Source organism: Hylaeus anthracinus, unplaced genomic scaffold (genome assembly GCF_026225885.1).
Source record: "Hylaeus anthracinus isolate JK02 unplaced genomic scaffold, UHH_iyHylAnth1.0_haploid 0, whole genome shotgun sequence".
NCBI lineage: Eukaryota > Metazoa > Arthropoda > Insecta > Hymenoptera > Colletidae > Hylaeus > Hylaeus anthracinus.
Window position 1 is genome coordinate 15,985,673 of NW_026533254.1, and position 18,555 is coordinate 16,004,227.

Consider the following 18,555-nt stretch of genomic DNA (forward strand, 5'->3'; position numbering starts at 1 on the left):
ATAATAATAAGCAGTATGCATTGGTCAGCACCACGCTGTAAGGTGCACAGCCAATGAGCGTGATTCCCGCGCAAACTAACAATAGACACTCTTCTTTACGAGTGATTTGCTTCAGAACACTTTGTAGTAATCGTAAACAGATCATGAAGTAACGAACAATGAAATTATTCTAATCTCCTCGCTACAATTTCAAAGAAATTAATGCATAGCTATAGTACAAGCTCTGTACATATATTAATACAAGCTACAGCGACAAACACGTAGCTATATCGACTATTCTCTTCGTTACCTTAACGAAAACTTTTTAAGTACGTACAATCGTTACCATAATGCCTAAAGAGGCCCACCTAGGTAAAACGCGATTGATCAATCGCAACTGGGAAACCGATTTTTTATTTTCCAAAGAGAATCAAAGCGCCAGATGCATAATATGTAACTTTCTATTGAAAAAGAGTAAAGTGTTCAATATTGCGCGGCATTACAATCGGTTTCACGCCGAGCAGTATAAAGCATACACGAGGGAGGAGAAACGGCAATTACTAGAAGTATATAAAAAACCTTATGGTAACGCGAGCGAGTACTCTGCATCTGATACCGCGAGTACGTCGGTGATGGATGCACCGTGGACAGATGTGCCGTTGGTGGATGCACCATTGTTGAATACAACGTTATCGAGTGCAACATTGCCAGCTGCAACATTGACGAGCACATCGATGCCTAGTACGTCGTTTGGGAATATCGATAACACCGAGAGTCGAATCGCGGCGTCGTACGCTGTCGCGTGGGAAATCGGTCGTAGCAAAAAGAGTTTCGGCGACGGGAAATTGATTAAAACTTGTACCACCGCCATGGCTGAAGCATTTCAAAATACAGATGCGGTGAATCAGTTCAAAACAGTGCCTTTGTCCCGTCAAACGATCTCTAGACGATTTATGGACATCGATAAGCATCTAGTAAAGAAACTTCGTAATTTGATTCAGAATTGTAAATATTTTTCCCTTTGCTTGGATAGAAGTACGGACTTGTATGATATTGCCTATCTTATGATTTTTATTCGAACTGTGCAATCAGATTTTTTATTGCACGAGGAATTGCTCGGTTTGGCCCCACTGAACAGCACTACCGAGGGTACATACATTTTTAATACTTTTAGAAAGGAAGTAGAGAAATTTACGGATTTTACGAAATGCACGTGTATCGTAACCGATGCAGCAGCGAGTATAAATGACACCGATAAAGATATAGTTAAATTATTAAAATACAATGTACCACATTCCCCTATATTTCATTGCATAATACACGAAAATGTGTTATACGCAAAGTCGTCGAAATTACGTTCCATAATAGATCTCGTGACTAAAGTAACTAATCTTATCAGAGGTAACAGAGGCTCGATTCAACATAAAAAATTAAAATCGTATTTGCAAGAGAAGAATGCTGCATCCAACGATTTGTTGTTGCACGCAGAAAATTGCTGGCTTAGCAGTGGGAAATTATTAGAACGTTTCTTTGCTATTCGAAAAGAATTGAACGAATTTTTAGCAGCTGAACTGAAAAGTAAAACAGTTGACATAAGAAAAGAATTACAGAGCCACGAATTTATCTGTGGATTAGCGTATTTGACAGATATATCGTTCTATCTTAATGAATTGAATCTAAAATTACAGGAAAAAGGACAAAGTATCGTCCACTTAGTCGGCAATATTAATGGATTTAGAAAGAAATTAGAACTGTTCGCGGCACAGTTTGGAAAAGAAATCCTGTCTCACTTTCCTCATTGTAAACAACTTAAGGAAGAAAATCCAGAAATGAAATTCTCGGAATTTCGAACTGATGTATTAGAGTTAATAGAAGAGTTTGATAATAGATTTAGCGATTTTAAAATTATAGAGAACGAGGTACAATTGTTTGCAGATCCCATGCATGTTTCAATTGAAAATCAAAACATTGATTTACAATCGGAATTGTGCGACCTGCAAACAGATCCATGCTTTTTGTACAGGAGAGAAACAGGCGAAGAATTTTTCAAATTGTTGACTCCAGAAAAGTATCCGAGGTTATACGATGTTGGATTAAAAATGTTTTCCATGTTCGCGTCTACCTCCTTGTGTGAAAGTATCTTCTCTACTGTAAAATTAATGAAAATGAATTACCGTGGCAAAGTAAAGGACATTACTTTATCGAGTTCGTTACGAATTGCTACTACTGAAATAAAGATTAGTATTCCAGAAATCATGACAGAAGAAAAAAGTTCTGTTTGATTCGAATAAGTTGAACAACATTTATTCATTTCAGCTAATGTTATGTGCGAGCAATGATATATATTTTTTTTCTCGCTATACCAAAGCCTGGGTCACAATGTGATTGTTCGTCGCACAAGGTTTTTTTTTTATTATAGATTCCAAATATTATTTCTACATGTACAGAAAAAAAAACTTGTTACTCATTGATCTTAAGAAACGTTATTTATTTTTATTGTTGATTGTATAAAATCCTGTATAAAAGATATTATATAATCATGAAAAAATTTGATTCCCTGTATTCTTGTTTCACGAATTTTTGTGCAATTTTTGCAATTTTTGTGTATTTAAGAAAAGAGTAAATAATGTTTAACCAATGATAGATTTCCTTAGTGCAAGAGGTAGAAAGGATTTCGAAGAATGAGTTATATAAATATTAACTCTCCAGGTTAGCGCAGTTGGTGTAGTCGCATACGATAGAAAAAGACGACTCGCAAGCGGTACATCGACAGCGGGAGATCTCGGAAAGCCTATCGGTTCAGTGAGCGCGATCGGTACGGTGCTTGGCTGCGGCGTCTACGCGGATGAACACGGCTGCGTTTCCGTTTCAGGAAACGATAAAAACATTTATTCCTATGCCCCCGCGCGAAAAATAATCGAAAGATTGCCTCGAGACGCATCGATCGATTATTCCGTGAGCGCGGAACTAGAAAACTTCGAAGCAGAAACTGGAGAATCGGATATAGGGGCCATTGCGTTGAACGCGAAGGGCGAGCCTTACGTTTCGTTTAAATGCATGCATTTCCCTTGGGCTTTCTGCCGTCAAGGTTACGTTTACTACGGAGCAGCGCAAAATGAAAAATACTGGGAAAAAGTAACCATCCTCGAGCGGCCTTTAGACTGCATGTGCAACACCTCCGACGAGGATTGAAACTGTTTTTGTAATTTTCTATATATATCAATTTGTAACATTGTGATTTTTTACTTTTGAGAATAATATTTGTATTTGTGAATACGATGTTTCCTTTTACTGATTCGAATCAATGTTTAAATATTAGTTCGTAGATATAAATTTCTCATTTAACTAATATTCGATGGAGAGCTAAGATTAATATTTTGTCCACTGTTGATGATTTATATTTTTACGTACCGGGAAGATGACGCTGTAATTCGAATCGTACGGTCCATACATAGAGAACGCTGGTATTCTACCCTTGAGAGTGACTCCAAACAGATCGTCCATCTCCAGTAGCATCGCATAAATCTCTTCGCGTCTTAATGACGTCAAGTTTTCATGCGCCACAACCTGAAAATAGCGTGGAATTCCATACTGATGTTTGATAATTTCGTAATCGTATGTATAGTAGAGGATTACCGCGCTTAACGGCGTCCACGCAAGTACACACATGTGATCCTCATCAGCATCTGTTTCCCTCAGACATAGCGTTCGATAACTATTGGTCCCGTGATCGCTGCGACTTTGTGAGTTAAAATTACCTACAATAATTTTAATTCTTAATTTCATTTTTTTTTTGTCTTAAATGGTTTAAAATACTATGATTTTTATTATAAAAACGTTATAACGATAAAAATAGATTTGTTCGGAATTTGTACCAGTCTTTTTTTCGATGTTCTTCAGGTTGACAAAAGCTACGTCTCCAAGGCCAGAAGATAAACAATCGAAGGCACTTAAATCGTCTCCGACTCTGCCTGCTATAAATTCGATTCGCTATTTAGTTAGTATTCCAATCGCAGTTTTATTCTGATTACACCAGCACGCGTTCACCTACTCTGTTTACACAGTGAATATAAATTACGAGGAATTTCCGCGTGGCTGTCGTTCAACCCAAGAACGCAGCTCTCCTCGAAAAAGTTTCCAACTACCCGTGCATCCGAGCAGTCAGATTTTCCAATTGAGATATTCCTCAAAGCTGACACAAAGGTATTCCACCCTGCGGAGACAAGGAATCCGTACAGAAAATTACTTAAAAATAATTTTTTCAAATTAATTTAAGAAAGCTTAAAGAAAGTATAACTAGGGATTCTTGAACAGTTATCCTCACCGACATCTCTGTATCCCGTGAAGCATGCTTTGGCTCCCTTGAGGTCCCTCAAACTCTTGAACCGTGAATCCTGCTTGACGACCGCCGCGATTCTGTTGAACTCGTTATTCTTTTTGACTACCGCCTGCACGATCGGCTTCAAACCCATTCTGAAACACCACTGCAGACAGTGTAGACACTACGGGGAACATCCCTTTTCTTCCCTTCCATAAACACGCGACAGTAATTTTTGCTTACTTTCTGGCGCTGAGCAGTTCTTCTGGCATCGCGACGAATATGTCCGCCTCTCTTGTTTTTATCGCCTTCAAGCACGATGCCCTCGTTGGCTCTTGTTTACAGGAAATCGTTGGTTCCACGCCGTAAACTAAGGAGGCTTCTCTGAGCCAGCGACACTTTCTGTCCTCCAAGTTGGATGAAACACACCATTGTACTCTCCTCGATGGCCGACAGCTTGCACGGTTGTTGGCTCCCAGGAAACCGGGAACTGTGATCAAACGCGATTAGATATGATACATATGAAACACTAAGGTACACTAATTCTAAATATCAAGTTCTTCTTGATAAAAGTTTCTGAAGCGGATTCACGTATGGATTAACACATAAGAAAATAATTACTTGTTGTCCTTTACGCTTGCCAAGGCTCTACTGCTACCTTTTTATCAAGATTGCAGGTGGCTAATACTCGTGATTCATTTAATCGCACGTCTCCGTTACCACGTCACCAATCGAAGAAATAGAGTAACTACAGTTCTTTCTCAATCTTTAAAAATAACGAGTAGTCCCTAAGCATTCAATATTTTAAACATAAAGACAATGTAAAATTACATTTTATCAGGAAATCCTCTGGAGTTTCCAGTGTTTCGGTGTTCACTGGCGTCGGGTGATAATTCTCCAGCAAATTGCGCAACATCCAGCTGAACTTCGCTAAGTCTAACTCGCCCATCATCTTCTGAACCTCTTCTGCCACCTCCCTAGCGGAACACGAAAATCAGTTTAAATTCGTATCAAAAGCGGAATCGACGATAAATTATGCAATGTCTGTACTAACAATCTCGCGATGACCACAGGCCATGGTTTCGAGATCCACACGCAGGGCTTGTCGAATTTCATTGGCCTCGTTGTACCGTCGGGGCAGAGGTAATTATAATTTTCTTTATCTGCTTGGCCATCCTGTGTACAGTATTTTGTTACTATCAGTCGAAACAAACTAGTTAAGAAACTATACATATACTGTATATATTTAAGTTATGATTTCATATATATGTTTAAAAAAAAATTATTGTTCTTTTTCATTCGTGGATCACGTTAACTCTCGATGCTCTAACCTTGAAATGAGCAAGAGTATCGTCTAATCTGACCCAGGCAATGTCTCCCGCGTTATCAGTGAGACACAATAAAGCTCCTTCGCGGCCGTGGTACTTATCACTCGAGTAACAGCCGACAGGATTGTCGCACGCGGCGCAAAGGTTTCTGTACTTCGCTTCTGCAAAACGAACCATCGATACACTTTCAATATTTATTCGATCGTTGTATTCGTCGATTACGTACTCAGTTTACTGTCCAACTCTGTGTCCGCTGACCATGGTCCAGCGATACACGCTGCTTCGAAGAAATTGGACACCCCGTTCACTCTGTTCTCCAGCAACGTCTTGTTAGCGTCGCATTCCCTGGGGATTATCCACTTCTCGAAGTACTGCAACAGAGGTGCGTTAATATCATCAGATTAGTGTTGTGGAAAGAGTTAGTGTTGTTCTGTGGTATGGCTAGTGTAAATGTACATGCTTGATTATCCCTTAAAGCCATCTAGTACGAGAGACGTAAAACGTTGATATAAGGCCACTGAAAGGGTCCTTTGAAGATGTTGCATCAAGTGTACTTGGATATTGACACGAATCCTTATTGAAATTTAAAACTTAAGTAACAGTTTTTAAAATTGTTTTAGAACCATTACTGATACGGTCTAATTAACTGGAAATAAAGTCTTTATCTAGGAAGATAACAGGTATGTGATTTCAGAGATAAAAGAATTATCTATATTTGTTTATGTTAAAACTTATCTTTCGCGCCTGCTTCCTTGTATAGCAACATACACGTACGTAAGATATCCCCACTCTCCCTTCTACATTGACAATATTTATATTTATTACAAAAGCTTCGAGGATTATGATGTTTGGTACCTATAGAATAAACGTTTAAATCATCGTGTAAATCCACGACCCCATAGATGTGACGTTCCCTTGCGAGGCCGCTTTCTCAAGGTCGCGTCCCTCCACTTTGACAAACACTGTTTCAAAGCATTGCCGCGCGTCGGTGCGCCAAACGCCAAGCAAAGCAATCCAAGGCAAACAAAAATTTATCTGGTCCATTAACAAGCTGAAAATAATCAATTACAGAGTTCTTCTATCTCCCTTTGAATTTTAACAACTAATTGGCTGGATACATTTACACCAGACATATTCCGTAGAATATTCATGAAAATATTAACCGTGGAGAAAGCCTTAGTCCAACCGTCGCTCGAGTCATGTCCAGGATGGCAGAACCTTCTGGCCTTAACGTCCCATATGCTTTTCACGTCCTTGTTGACTAGAACTACCATCTCGAACCGTTGCTTTTCTAAGAAATCAAAAAACAATAGGCAATCTCAATCTCAGAATTCAAACTCGGTAAAGCTGGCCGATCTGTTTTCTTTTCTTTTTTGATATGCTACTTTAGGGGAGATTAGAGTGTCCGTGGCGCGGCGATTTGACCGTGTTTTTATTCGATATAAACACAACGTTCTTAGAAACACAATGTAGCAAACCATGATTCTCTATAATGTCTAGAATAGTTATATTTATTTATATTTATTGATTTGGGGTCTTCTCGGGCCCGATTTTATCTTGTAATTACCATCTGCATATAGTCTCAGTTCGTTGGTGACTACGACGTTGTATTCGTTGTATGCAGACGCGGCGACCAGGTCCTCGGGTTCCAGTACAGTAAAATCGGCCAGTCCCATAGCCAACTGCCGCAGGCAATTCAACCTACGTAATTCGGGTATTCCCGTTAGAACGGCAATATTTTTACGACGCATCGTTAAGGAGGCCGGTTGCTTATCCGTAAACGATTACGAAAATTTATTGCAAGCTTTCCTTTAAATTCTGCTTTGGGAACGAATAAATATTGGGTTGGCCAGAAAGTCCGTTCGGATCTTAACGCGAAATATATTTACTTTGCAATATACAGGGTGTCCGAAAAATGTTGTAACACCTTGAAAGGAGTGGTTCGGGAGGTAATTTGAAACAACTTTTTCCTTAGCAAAACGTCGTACGTTTATGATTTATTTTTTTTTATTTTTTTTTTTTTTGAGTAACCACGCGTATCTTCTACTCGAGAAAAATAATACAGGATGTCCCAAGAATGTTGTAACACCTTGAAAGGGGTGATTCGGGGGGTGATTTGAAACAACTTTTTCCTTAGCGAAAATGTTGTCCGAGGCTTTGTTAAGGAAATATTAACGGAAAACACTGACCAATCAGCGGGCGCTCCATTGGCATACTCGCGCTCTGATTGGTCGGGGAGCGCGTAGCCTACGTTACCACGGCCGCTCCAACAGTACACGCGAGCTCTGATTGGTCGCGGTTTTCCGTTAATATCTCCTCAACGAAGCCTCGGACAACATTTTCGCTAAGGAAAAAGTTGTTTCAAATCACCTCCCGAACCACCTCTTTCAAGGTGTTACAATATTTTTAGGACACCCTGTATTTACTTTACAATATATTGCCCGTTTTGTTCTATGATCTTTCATCGTCTTTTGGGCAAATTCATGATTCTGGGTTTGTTAAACTTTAAACTTTTTACGTTCAGCAAAGATCACAGCCAATCGTGACTGTTGACATCCTACGCTCAAGGGCGCCGCCATCCTTCCTATCGTTCTTACGAGATCGCTATATTTGTTTCGCGCGACTAAACTAGACTCTACACCTTGACGGCATTCCTATTGAACTTTCATACTCACCTGTCGGTTTTTACGACACATCTAATTACACGCCATGTGGTCGCCAATTGTGAGCAAAGGTTAGAGATGCTTTTTGCCGTGTGCGCGGTCTCGACTATGCACAGTTTCACTGCAAGTTTCATTTTCGGTGATTCGGGGGAAATCATTTTGGAAATCGTAACACTGCTAAGAAATTATGGGTTTCAAGTGGTAAAATTTTTACTACGTCGACTTTATCGGACCTTTCAAAGTGGAATGCATTAGGTTGTAAAAGTTTCTTTCGTGAGTTGCATTCAATTATTTTCTGTGGCAGTATTTATATAAATAGATGATCTAATTTTTTGGACATTGATGCTATAACAGTAATGGAGCGAAATGAATTGTGCACAATTTTGTAATGTAACATAAGACATAAAATATTGTGTATGTATTAATTATTAATAAAACGAAAGAAACTTTTGAGACAACCTAATATAATATCGCAATAAAAGTAAAGCGTTTAGTTCTCTTTCGTAACTCTCATTTGTTTACGAATTAAGAATAAGTTGCAATTAATCTACTTATTTACACTAATTCTAACATCTATGTATAGACTATTACTACTAGACTATAATATATCTAACATATATTTATATCTATCTATATAAATAATGCTAAAGCAAACTACGTACGTCTATTATTAGTAAAATGTTCTCACTCACATACGAGGTCTTCTTTGCAATCTTTGCATTCCTCCGCGTTAGCATGTTGATGGAAAAGCACAGTGAAGATGAGTAAAATGAATAATCGAGCGTACATTTTCAGCGTCCAGTGGACACCAAAAATGTTTGTCCACTCAACCCGCATGATTTTCATGAAAAAATCTTAACCTTGCAATCCTTTTTCCCTTTACCGAAGCCTCACTCGCGATTATCACTGGTTGAATATATTTCATACGAGAGTCGGTGTGAAAAAAGAATGTAGAAATAGTTTCATGGTGCAAGAATCACAGTTATCGCTCGATTGTAACTCGCGGGGTAAGCACTATTTCTCTTCTCACTCGTACCGACGCACGTTCTTCGTTTGATTCATTGGCTATACATATATACCGACGAAAACGCTGAATAATTAATTTGTTGTGTTATCACACTTCCTCGGTGCGAAGTCACTCCGAAAGCTATCAAATTTTCTATTATTCGCCTCGCTAATCAATTATATCTTCACAAGTGATTATGTGAAAGCTTTAATTTCACTGCTACAGTGTTTAGTTACGTATGATCGCAATTTTCATTTTATGTCTGAAACACATTAGACACGTTAACGTTACACATCTTCTAAACGTTTTATTACTGCTACCATTCTTCGACTTCGAGAAAAAGATTCCATTATAAGCGGTAGGTTCCACGCAAGTGTTCAGAATTGCTCGCTGTGCCACTGATTTAAGAAATCCGAAGATGCAACTGTCTCGATCACTTTCGCCTATCCTTGAAAACACTCGTCAAGCAAAAATCCGATGCGTAACGGAGCACACGACGTCACACTGTCTACGCGTTTAATTTGATATAATGCATGCGGTTTAGTATCCTTTGCCGACGTACCTCCAGCCCCAAAATTCTCTTCCGTACCATAACCAGTTCGCTGCACTTCGGTCTCCTGACGTTTAAAATAGAATTATAGAAGGACAGGGGCGGCCAGCGGTCTCGAGAGGAGTATCATCGACTGACGGATTTACGAGAAACGAGTCGAATGATTCAGCGGCGTCGAGCTTTTTTTAATTCAACCAGTCAACAGGTTCCAAGCGTAACAACACTACTTTTCGGCCGAATTCACCGCATGGCATTTCCGACAAACACCAACAAACACTGGAGGGGGAATTTCCACGCGGTGGTTAAACGTGTCTTCGTCGCACGCAGCTTCGCGGCGACTGGATTGAATCTAACGATGCTGGATTAAATAAACGCGCGTACACACTGGACGACGTTAACGTCCGTTGAGCTGGTTCGACGAATTCGTCGAAAGCTTTTGGAAACGAATCGTCATCACGGAGCGTACGGCTAACCGTGCATGAAAACACTTGTTGCGTTTAACGTTTAGGGTATAGAAAGCACTGTTCATGTGTTACAACTTTATTCGTATGATAACTTACGTTAGGTTAGATTAAAATGTTTGTTTGATTTTGGGTGATGTCTCGCTGTACCTCGAATGGTTATTAACACTTTACCGACTGGTAGCGATTGGGCATATCGTTCAGTAATATTTTTTATTTGAAGAACATTGGTACTATTCAATCTTTATTTCATCTGTCATGAATCGTTTTTTGATTGATATTTATGTAATATATTATAATTCATACAATGATCAATATAATAGATAAAGTATCGGTTTACCAGTCGGTAAAGTGTTAACTTGATGAGGACTTTTATGAATTCGCCCAAAAGATGGAGAAAAGTCATAGAAAAAAATTGAGAATATATTTCTTGACCAACCTATTATTTGCAATATTATAGAAATATTAGATTATATCAAGTGCATTATAAAGATTGTTATTATGATAGATCGTCTCCTGTTTCTAGTCGAATGATTCTATTTTTAGTAGATGTTCATCTACACAATACATATGCACACATACTTTTGTCTGGCTTTTGTCGACTACAAGATGCGCAGATCTTGCTCAGCAAATGTTGAATACATTAGCATTTCATATTCGATAGGTGAGTAAGCCCACACTTTATTTCGTTTCAATGTTCAGTACAATCTATGTAACGAACATATACCAATAATAAAACCATTCGGATGTTTCATCCCTGGTCGGGTGTTAATCCCGTATCAGGTAGTTTACTATGGCCACAGGATTATCTGTTCGAAATAATAGAGTCCAGAAACCTATTCTACACGACGTTCGAGGGTCTGAAGTAAGCTATTTATGATTTACATCTTTATTGCCGTCATAATGCGCAAAAAGAATATTCTGGTACGCGAGAACATTCCGCATGGAAAACATTTATCTTTCCATGTGTACATCATTTCGATGAGTTATAGATTGTCGCAGCGATCGTTTTCTTCTCTGTTTTCTGCGTATTTTCCCGATGAGTCTACAATGTATCGTAATAAAACAATTTCAATGCAAAATGGCAGTCTTACGATAGCACGGTTCTGATTATTCGTTGTATGCACGGAAGTAGTCAATCCTTTCTTTTTTGCGATAACTTGCAGCGCTTTTCTTTGATTACTGCAACCAACACAAGCAAACTTAACCCCCCAATTAGTAATATAACCTAAAAATATAATTATTCTTTCGAAGATTCCATTGATCGATGGATCGCTTTTAGATCGTCTGTTCAAACCTGTTAATAATTTCTAAAATTGATCCACTACAGTACTATTATTTTCAATGAATTTTCAAGTCTGCAATATATTGAATTTTTCAATATATTAGAATAATTAAAATCCGATTCTTAGGCAATCCAACAATTATTTTAAATAACGTGTTTGCTAGGCGTGCGCACGTACGAGGAGTTCCATTACGACGGAGTTAATTAAAAGACAACGCGAAGATTAATATCGCCCCGCGTTTCCTGTAACGTTCATCTTGCAATCATGATTTCTCTTATGTATAAGTCTTCTCGTGAAGAGAACCGAGTCGTCAATGAGTACTAAATTACTTCGTTGATGCCACAATTGTCAGACATGACAATTGCAAACGAATCATTGTCATTGCGTGCAGCATCGTTCTATTCCAATCGCATTGACTCGTGGTCATCGTTGTTTATACAGTTGTAATAGTATCAAGAAAAAAAATATATACAACTCCTAATGAGGTATCCTTTGTTCTTTATGAATTTATCGCTCGCGTATTTCGTGTAACGTAAACATTTTACGATCGAGCTAAATTTAATCATCAATAGGGGCGTTGTAGCGTGAGCCGATCATGCCTACTACTTCCTTTATTATCTCTCAAACCAACGCTGTATGATCAAATACTTCCGTTACTACTTTCGACGATTTAATATTCTTTGTATTTAGTCAGAATTTTCTATGAATTTTTTACGCGGCGTAAACTTATCTACGAGAACGTCAAAACTTAAAATTGACTGCGTAAAACGTTTAAAAGCGCACAGGAGCCAGAACCAACCTCCGAGTTGATTTCAGCGATAGGTGCGGAAAAAGTAGGAAACTCCGAGACAAGGACAGAGAGGGCGATACAACAATTGCAGGAGAGACGAGGACAGGGCGATTAGGCTAGCATGATTTTTTTCCAGGATATTGAAGCAAAGAAGCAATATTTTCTAATAATTCTGGTTTTAATATATTCGTTACACTTTGGCGGATGCGACTCCAAGGCCTGATTTTGCAATTTCGGCCTTAAAACTTTATAAACAGTAAAATGAAGATAGCAAACGTCCTTTTACTGTTTATAAAGTTTGACAACATGAAACTGTCAGAGAATGCATGAACTGGCCTGATCCCTTTTTTATTTATCTAATCTGACGTAGTAGAATAAGTTTTCCCGTGTAAGTTTTTATTTTAATCTAAAAAAAAGTGTAACGCGCAAATGAAGATGCATCGTAGCGAGTGTGTGATAACGAGTACGCAGAAAAGCTGGTCGTTGGTTATTTGTAGAACGGGAAGCAAGAAACGACAAAGATGACGTTAAACTTGCGTGAATTAAAAATTTCGAAATTTTTTCGAATGACAGATACACATCTTTGACATAAAGTAGGCGACACATTTCAAATATAGAAAAGTTGCGAATTCCATTTTTGGACTATATCAAACGATATGGTATCGCACTTTTGATTTACTTGTGTTTCTTATCTTAATTAATCTCCATCTCCTCTATGTCCTAATATAACCACAATTTACATTACCATGTAAGAAGTAATCCAATACTTTCACTTGTTCGATCAACAGTAAACTTACCAGTGTGTTCTGATTTTAGGAAATGGTGATATGTGAATTTTTGCTTAAACCCTGCTCCTTGAAAGTGGTCAATATGATTTAATTGGAGTATTTGCGATGCGTTAATTACTCTAGAATTATAAAAAAAATGAAATTGAATTACAAACAGTTGCCTATAAAGGCACATTACTTTTTCTTCATGGCAGGTAAATATAATTTTATTCTATCATTAAGATGTCACTTCTGTTACATATAATATATACTTCTTATTTCAGCAATGGGTCCAATTCTTCCATTTTTACCAGTTTATGGTAAACAGCTCGGTGTATCCCCATTAGTCATGGGCAGCATCACAGCTGTATTACCGATTCTGTTTTTAATCGCAAAGCCAGCCTTTGGCTTTCTTGTAGATTACTTTGACTCCTGGAAAAAATCAATTTTTGTAGCATTACTAGCAGTAACAAGCACTTGTTACGTCTGTATGTGCTTCTTACCAGTACTTCCAGGACCAGTTTTACCGGATCATAGATTTATTAACATATCTTGTGACCTTTTACCGCATTGTTCATTAGAAGTAAGCTTTCATAGTCTTGTAAACGTGAATTCTAAATTTCTTAAACGTTTTTGATTCCTAACTTATTTAAGGACATTTCAAGACCAGATTTGTGCACTGGAGCAAAGAATACAACGTGCCACTGGACATGTAAAGATGAACACTTTTCTACAACGATACTATTTCAAGCTGTTAAAGGGGAAGCAAGCTTTTCCTCGAATACTACATGTTTAATTAATGCAAATTCTACCTCATATTGTTCACAAAGTACTAACTGTAACGTCACCTGTGATGATTTCAAAGACAAACATTGTCTATACTCATCTGCAACTTTCTGGGGATTTGTCTTTTTGATGTGTCTTGGTAATATTGGTTTCAATGTAAGCAACAGTATAAGCGATGCGATTTGCTTCGATATACTAGGTATTGCATAATTCCATTCTTAATATAGCTCTGTACTTAGTGTTTAATATTATTTATTTTTTCTATTAATTTAATGAACTTACAGGCGTAGGTGGTGAAATGGGATATGGTAGACAACGCGTTTGGGGAACAATAGGTTTCGGAATTACTGCCTCTTTGGCTGGAAGTTTAGTCGATTATTGGTCTAAAGGAGAAATAATCAAAATTTACACACCCGCATTTCTATTGGTCTTCGTGTTTTCGTTCATCGATCTATTCTGTTGTAAAAAATTAAAAGTGAGTATTTCACGCATCGATCAACAGACTGTTCTATCAACTTTCTTAATCACCTGTAATCCATCAAAGATATTTCTTGCAGCTGCCAATTATGGTAGGATCGACAAATATATTAAAAGACGTGTCTCAGCTTTTAAAATTGAAGCATATAATAATATTTCTCTGCTTTGCGACGATTGCTGGCATTCTAGACAGCTTTATAATTTACTTTTTATTTTGGTAAATTGTTACGTTTGTATTGTTTAGTTTTTGGTAATTTGTATACATTTATTTAAACTGTTAACTAAATATCTTTTAACAATTAAAATACATTGGAAAACGTAAAACGGATAACAGAAGAATAGCAGAAACACAGATTACTGTTATAATCGCATTCACATAGAAACGATATGTTTTCAACAGGTACTTAGAAGATTTAGCTATGACAACTGGTCATATGAATGAAATTAAATTAATAGAAGGTTTAATAGTTGCCGCGGAAACTTTGGGCGGCGAGATAATATTTTTTTCCTTGTCTGGTAAACCTTTTGTCTTTTTCCTTTACTTTCACGCTGTTAGAATGTTTCAATAAATAATTACGCTTTTAACAGGTAAAATTTTAAAGAAGCTAGGATTCGGATATACTTTTACGTTTTGTTTCGTATGTTACGCTATACGTCTTGGTTTAATTTCTTTGGCGTCTACGCCATGGTGGATAATTCCGATAGAACTATTTATGCAAGGACCTACGTATGCACTTTGTTATACGACAATAGTTGCATATGCTAGTAAGGTCGCGCCAACTGGCACGTCAGCTACCGTTCAAGGAATCGTAGCTGGCATGGATGATGGTTTTGGTAATTAAATTTTGAAAAATAGACGCACCACTGTGTTTAATATAACGATAAGATTATTTGTCGCATTTCTCTCTATTCATTTATTACTCATATCTGTTTCAGGTTTCGCGATAGGTAGTTTGATAGGTGGCATATTCTACAAAATATTTGGAGGCGTAATAACGTTACGAATATTTTCGTTCACTGCTGCTATAACTGCCTTTATGTATCTTGTTTTACACGTGGCATACTTGAAACATATGACGCCAGGTACGATTATTCTAAATCTTTGATCATTTTAAAAATATTCTGATTATTAACCACTCTAATTATAATCCTTGATCTTTTTACAGACACGAGAAGAAACGTCGAATGGAAAACGCCTGAAGAAGCAAAGGACAAATGCGTAGTCGCAGAAGCATAATAATTGTATGACAAAAATAAAAACGAACTTATTTCCATTAGAAATATACATATGGGTCACTCCAAGCCAAACAAAAAAAAGTGGTCGATTTGCCATGAAATTCCTCACATAGATGCTTAACTTACATTGTTACATATTTAATTACAGTGTAAATATTTTTATATCTAATAAATCACTTTTACAATTTTTATATAGTACACGTTGTTATGAATCAAATAAGCAGAATGGTTTTAAAAATAAAAATAGACTATGATAATGTTTAAAATGTGCATTTTTATTATAAAATCGAAATGCTCCTTTTTTGCACGACATTATAATAATTGACAAGCAAATGTTTAAAATCAATTTATTCAAAGATAACGATATACTTTTAAGAAACGTATACCTTAATTTAATATTCTTGCACTCGATTATTAGGAAGGAATAATTAATATTCTCAATATTTAAAATGTATGGTTTATCATACCACATCCGTAAAATGTCAAACTTTAAACTATTGGGGAGAAAGAGGGAAACCATCGCACATGACGGTTTGTATAAAACTTAACAGCTGTTATGTTCGCGGTTATCACGTGATTGGCGAGAGAAAAATGACAGATGCTTGGCGTTTGGACACCTTGCCATCTGATGTTCTCATATTAATTTTCGATTATTGTCATGCATTCGATTTGGTGCGACTCAGCGAAGTGTGCACTAGATTTTACGACATTATAAGCGGAGAAACGCTTTGGGTTAAAAAGAGCAAACAGCCGGTCGTGACGAATCAAACTTCAAGAAAATTTCGTGACAGGTTTGTTAGGTTATACTTACTCTTTATCCAAAAACTGATATTATAATTATATTTTTAACGGAATCATTAGTATTTTCGACGACGTATCTTCCTTTGTACATCCTTATCCATTTCAAATACTATGATATATATTCACTTATAAAATGTTGTATGTATATCGTAATGTGTATTTGACATCTAGAAACTCCAAGGTGATTCTTAATTATTACACAAATACGTAAACAGAATCCATATTTACACTTAATTTAATAGAAAAAAGCATGAAATTTTGTAACGAAATAACAGTCAGTATATTATTTCTATTTTTCCACCCAAACAATATTTAGTGGAAAGATTAGAATATTAATTATTATAACCTTCCGATGAAAAGCTAAAATTGAAACACTCGCTATTATATGAAAATGATTTCGATTGTATAGGTGTAATCCATTATTATGTCTACGCACAAAATGGCACGTATCACACAATTGGCAATACGGCAGATACAAGAAGAAAGTTCTCTTCTCACAGAAAACAAAGCTCATGCCATGGATTCAATTAACTGGGGACACTTTGTGGTGGAGCGGCGGAAATCAATTGTGTGGCCTGAGACGTTCAGAGTCTTTCCATGAAAACAGACCCATTTTAGTTAGAGAAAATGTTAGAAGCGATATATGCAAGTTTATCGTCAGAAATGAATGTATCATAACTGGTCACAGGTAATCAAGTTGTACATCACTAAAAAAATTTTAAACAAATTTCAAGTGTGCATTGTCATTTAGTTATAAATTTGTTACAGAGATGGAAGTATAAAATTTTGGACAAAATCAAGATGCAACGAATATTTAGACTTTTACTTTAGTATAGACAGAGCACATACTTGTGATATAAATGCTATAGACGAGACTAGCGATGCGATTATGTCTGGCTCTGGTGATGGAACAGTGAAGGTAATTTTTCGTTAGATACAAAATAATGTCTAATGGTTTGTACAATGAACATTGAAAATTATTAAGGTTGCGTGGTATTAAAAAATATCGATGTTTAGGTTTGGGGACCTGTTGGTCAGACAATCCTAAATGTACCTTTAACAACTATAAACATTACTGACAGGGTGTGGTCTCTTTCTGCAGACCCAACCGGTAGAAAGTTTGCCGTGGGTTCAGCTGGAAATAGCGACTGTCCACCGCTTCACATATTTGATCTTGAATGGTGCGTTACGATTTACGTTAAGCACAAGGAAATTGTCGACAAATGTGTGTTGTATATACAGCCATGTGTTTTTATATATTTTCAAACATGAAAGATCCAATAATATAACAAAAACATTTTAGTTACAGCCAATCTGATATACTAAAACACAATTGGCGAAGAGGGGCGGGAATATTAGACATGGTTTGGGATAATCCACAAACTCTGCTTACCTGTGGGTATGACACTTACGTTCGAAAATGGGACCTGAGGTAACTTTTCAAATGGATCTTAGAATGTCAATTAAGAATTCACTCTTTTAGTAATTCTATAATCTCATTTCATTAATGGATATTCCTTCAGGACTGGAACATGTGTATACTCGTGGCCAGATCCAACAGATGCAACTTTATATTGTTTATCGTCAGATTATTACTATAGCATGATCACGGGATCTCAATTTAACTGCAAGGCTGTTCTCTGGGATCAAAGACAGAAGAGCTATGTACAAGTGAGTAGTTGAACATTTTTTTTAACGATAATCATAGTTAACTTGATAGTTATATAATACTGTATACATGAATATATATTTTTTTTCAGGTTTATTTCATGGATCTCTGCAGAATGTCAAGTCCTGTTTACTGTCTAAGTTTCGACAGTACTCACTTATACGGAGCAACAGATCAACATTTAGTTGAATTTACATTCTCAGGATATTCCTACAAAGAAACCAATTATAAAGAAATTCTTAGATACGAACAAATAAGGGCGAACAGGACCAGCCCAGACTGGATTGTATAGAATGGACCAACAATTGTTAATTGTGAATCCTTAGAAAAGAATCTTGTTATATTAATTGTACAAAATAAACGATAACCTAGGATTCGAGTATAGCGAGACACTTAATAATTTTTTGGAGTATTGGAAACTTCAATAGTAGGTTATAA

General features: G+C 36.9%; 4 protein-coding genes across 10 annotated transcripts in view; 3 read left to right on the forward strand and 1 right to left on the reverse strand.

The window, feature by feature from the left end:
• LOC128891596 (isoaspartyl peptidase/L-asparaginase-like) overlaps window positions 1–3,383 on the forward strand; it is a 5,198-nt gene extending 1,815 nt beyond the window's left edge. Inside the window, exon 4 of the mRNA XM_054151207.1 lies at window positions 2,689–3,383. Coding sequence (XP_054007182.1) covers window positions 2,689–3,171 — 483 coding nt within the window. The 3' untranslated portion in view covers window positions 3,172–3,383. The remainder of the gene's footprint in view (window positions 1–2,688) is intronic.
• LOC128891552 (transferrin) overlaps window positions 1–10,185 on the reverse strand; it is a 12,295-nt gene extending 2,110 nt beyond the window's left edge. The window contains exons 1-14 of one of the 3 annotated variants that reach the window (XM_054151119.1): window positions 8,981–10,185; window positions 8,301–8,409; window positions 7,193–7,326; window positions 6,789–6,916; window positions 5,852–5,996; window positions 5,629–5,786; window positions 5,352–5,473; window positions 5,129–5,274; window positions 4,541–4,787; window positions 4,304–4,452; window positions 4,031–4,192; window positions 3,855–3,953; window positions 3,616–3,737; window positions 3,391–3,546 (exon numbers count right to left, since the gene is read on the reverse strand). In XM_054151119.1, coding sequence (XP_054007094.1) covers window positions 3,391–3,546; window positions 3,616–3,737; window positions 3,855–3,953; window positions 4,031–4,192; window positions 4,304–4,452; window positions 4,541–4,787; window positions 5,129–5,274; window positions 5,352–5,473; window positions 5,629–5,786; window positions 5,852–5,996; window positions 6,789–6,916; window positions 7,193–7,326; window positions 8,301–8,409; window positions 8,981–9,134 — 2,031 coding nt within the window. In that variant the 5' untranslated portion in view covers window positions 9,135–10,185. Of the gene's footprint in view, window positions 1–3,390; window positions 3,547–3,615; window positions 3,738–3,854; window positions 3,954–4,030; window positions 4,193–4,303; window positions 4,453–4,540; window positions 4,788–5,128; window positions 5,275–5,351; window positions 5,474–5,628; window positions 5,787–5,851; window positions 5,997–6,788; window positions 6,917–7,192; window positions 7,327–8,300; window positions 8,410–8,950 lie in introns of all 3 variants that reach the window. The other 2 variants (XM_054151137.1, XM_054151129.1) reach the window with 2 other exon arrangements.
• Window positions 5,866–15,845, forward strand: LOC128891564 (major facilitator superfamily domain-containing protein 6). Of its 5 annotated transcripts, none has more exons than XM_054151165.1 (10): window positions 5,866–6,007; window positions 13,198–13,363; window positions 13,433–13,731; window positions 13,803–14,133; window positions 14,219–14,409; window positions 14,492–14,628; window positions 14,812–14,927; window positions 15,000–15,245; window positions 15,348–15,494; window positions 15,578–15,845. In XM_054151165.1, exons 2-10 carry the CDS (start codon window positions 13,306–13,308, stop codon window positions 15,646–15,648), a joined length of 1,596 nt encoding a protein of 531 aa, XP_054007140.1. In that variant the 5' UTR covers window positions 5,866–6,007; window positions 13,198–13,305; the 3' UTR covers window positions 15,649–15,845. The 5 variants fall into 5 exon arrangements, with proteins under 5 accessions (XP_054007140.1, XP_054007156.1, XP_054007126.1 ...); XM_054151181.1 differs by lacking the exon at window positions 5,866–6,007 and adding an exon at window positions 12,058–12,076; XM_054151151.1 differs by lacking the exon at window positions 5,866–6,007 and adding an exon at window positions 12,422–13,129.
• A 370-nt stretch (window positions 15,846–16,215) lies between these two features.
• LOC128891591 (F-box/WD repeat-containing protein 4) lies at window positions 16,216–18,497 on the forward strand. Its single transcript, XM_054151193.1, has 7 exons — window positions 16,216–16,438; window positions 16,858–17,136; window positions 17,217–17,367; window positions 17,466–17,629; window positions 17,752–17,880; window positions 17,972–18,119; window positions 18,209–18,497. The coding sequence occupies exons 1-7, from the start codon at window positions 16,239–16,241 to the stop codon at window positions 18,407–18,409; spliced, it is 1,272 nt and encodes a 423-aa protein (XP_054007168.1). The 5' UTR covers window positions 16,216–16,238; the 3' UTR covers window positions 18,410–18,497.
• The last annotated feature ends 58 nt before the right edge of the window (window positions 18,498–18,555 follow it).

What these genes read in the sequence shown, in the direction of transcription:
- LOC128891591 (XM_054151193.1), top strand. Translation starts at nt 16,239, where the DNA reads ATGACAGATGCTTGGCGTTTGGACACCTTGCCATCTGATGTTCTCATA. An exon ending in TCAAGAAAATTTCGTGACAG is followed by an intron (nt 16,439 to 16,857) that starts GTTTGTTAGGTT and finishes TCGATTGTATAG; the next exon opens with GTGTAATCCATTATTATGTC. An exon ending in GTTCGAAAATGGGACCTGAG is followed by an intron (nt 17,881 to 17,971) that starts GTAACTTTTCAA and finishes ATATTCCTTCAG; the next exon opens with GACTGGAACATGTGTATACT.
- LOC128891564 (XM_054151165.1), top strand. Translation starts at nt 13,306, where the DNA reads ATGAAATTGAATTACAAACAGTTGCCTATAAAGGCACATTACTTTTTC. An exon ending in TTACTTTTTCTTCATGGCAG is followed by an intron (nt 13,364 to 13,432) that starts GTAAATATAATT and finishes TTCTTATTTCAG; the next exon opens with CAATGGGTCCAATTCTTCCA. An exon ending in AATATTTTTTTCCTTGTCTG is followed by an intron (nt 14,928 to 14,999) that starts GTAAACCTTTTG and finishes CGCTTTTAACAG; the next exon opens with GTAAAATTTTAAAGAAGCTA.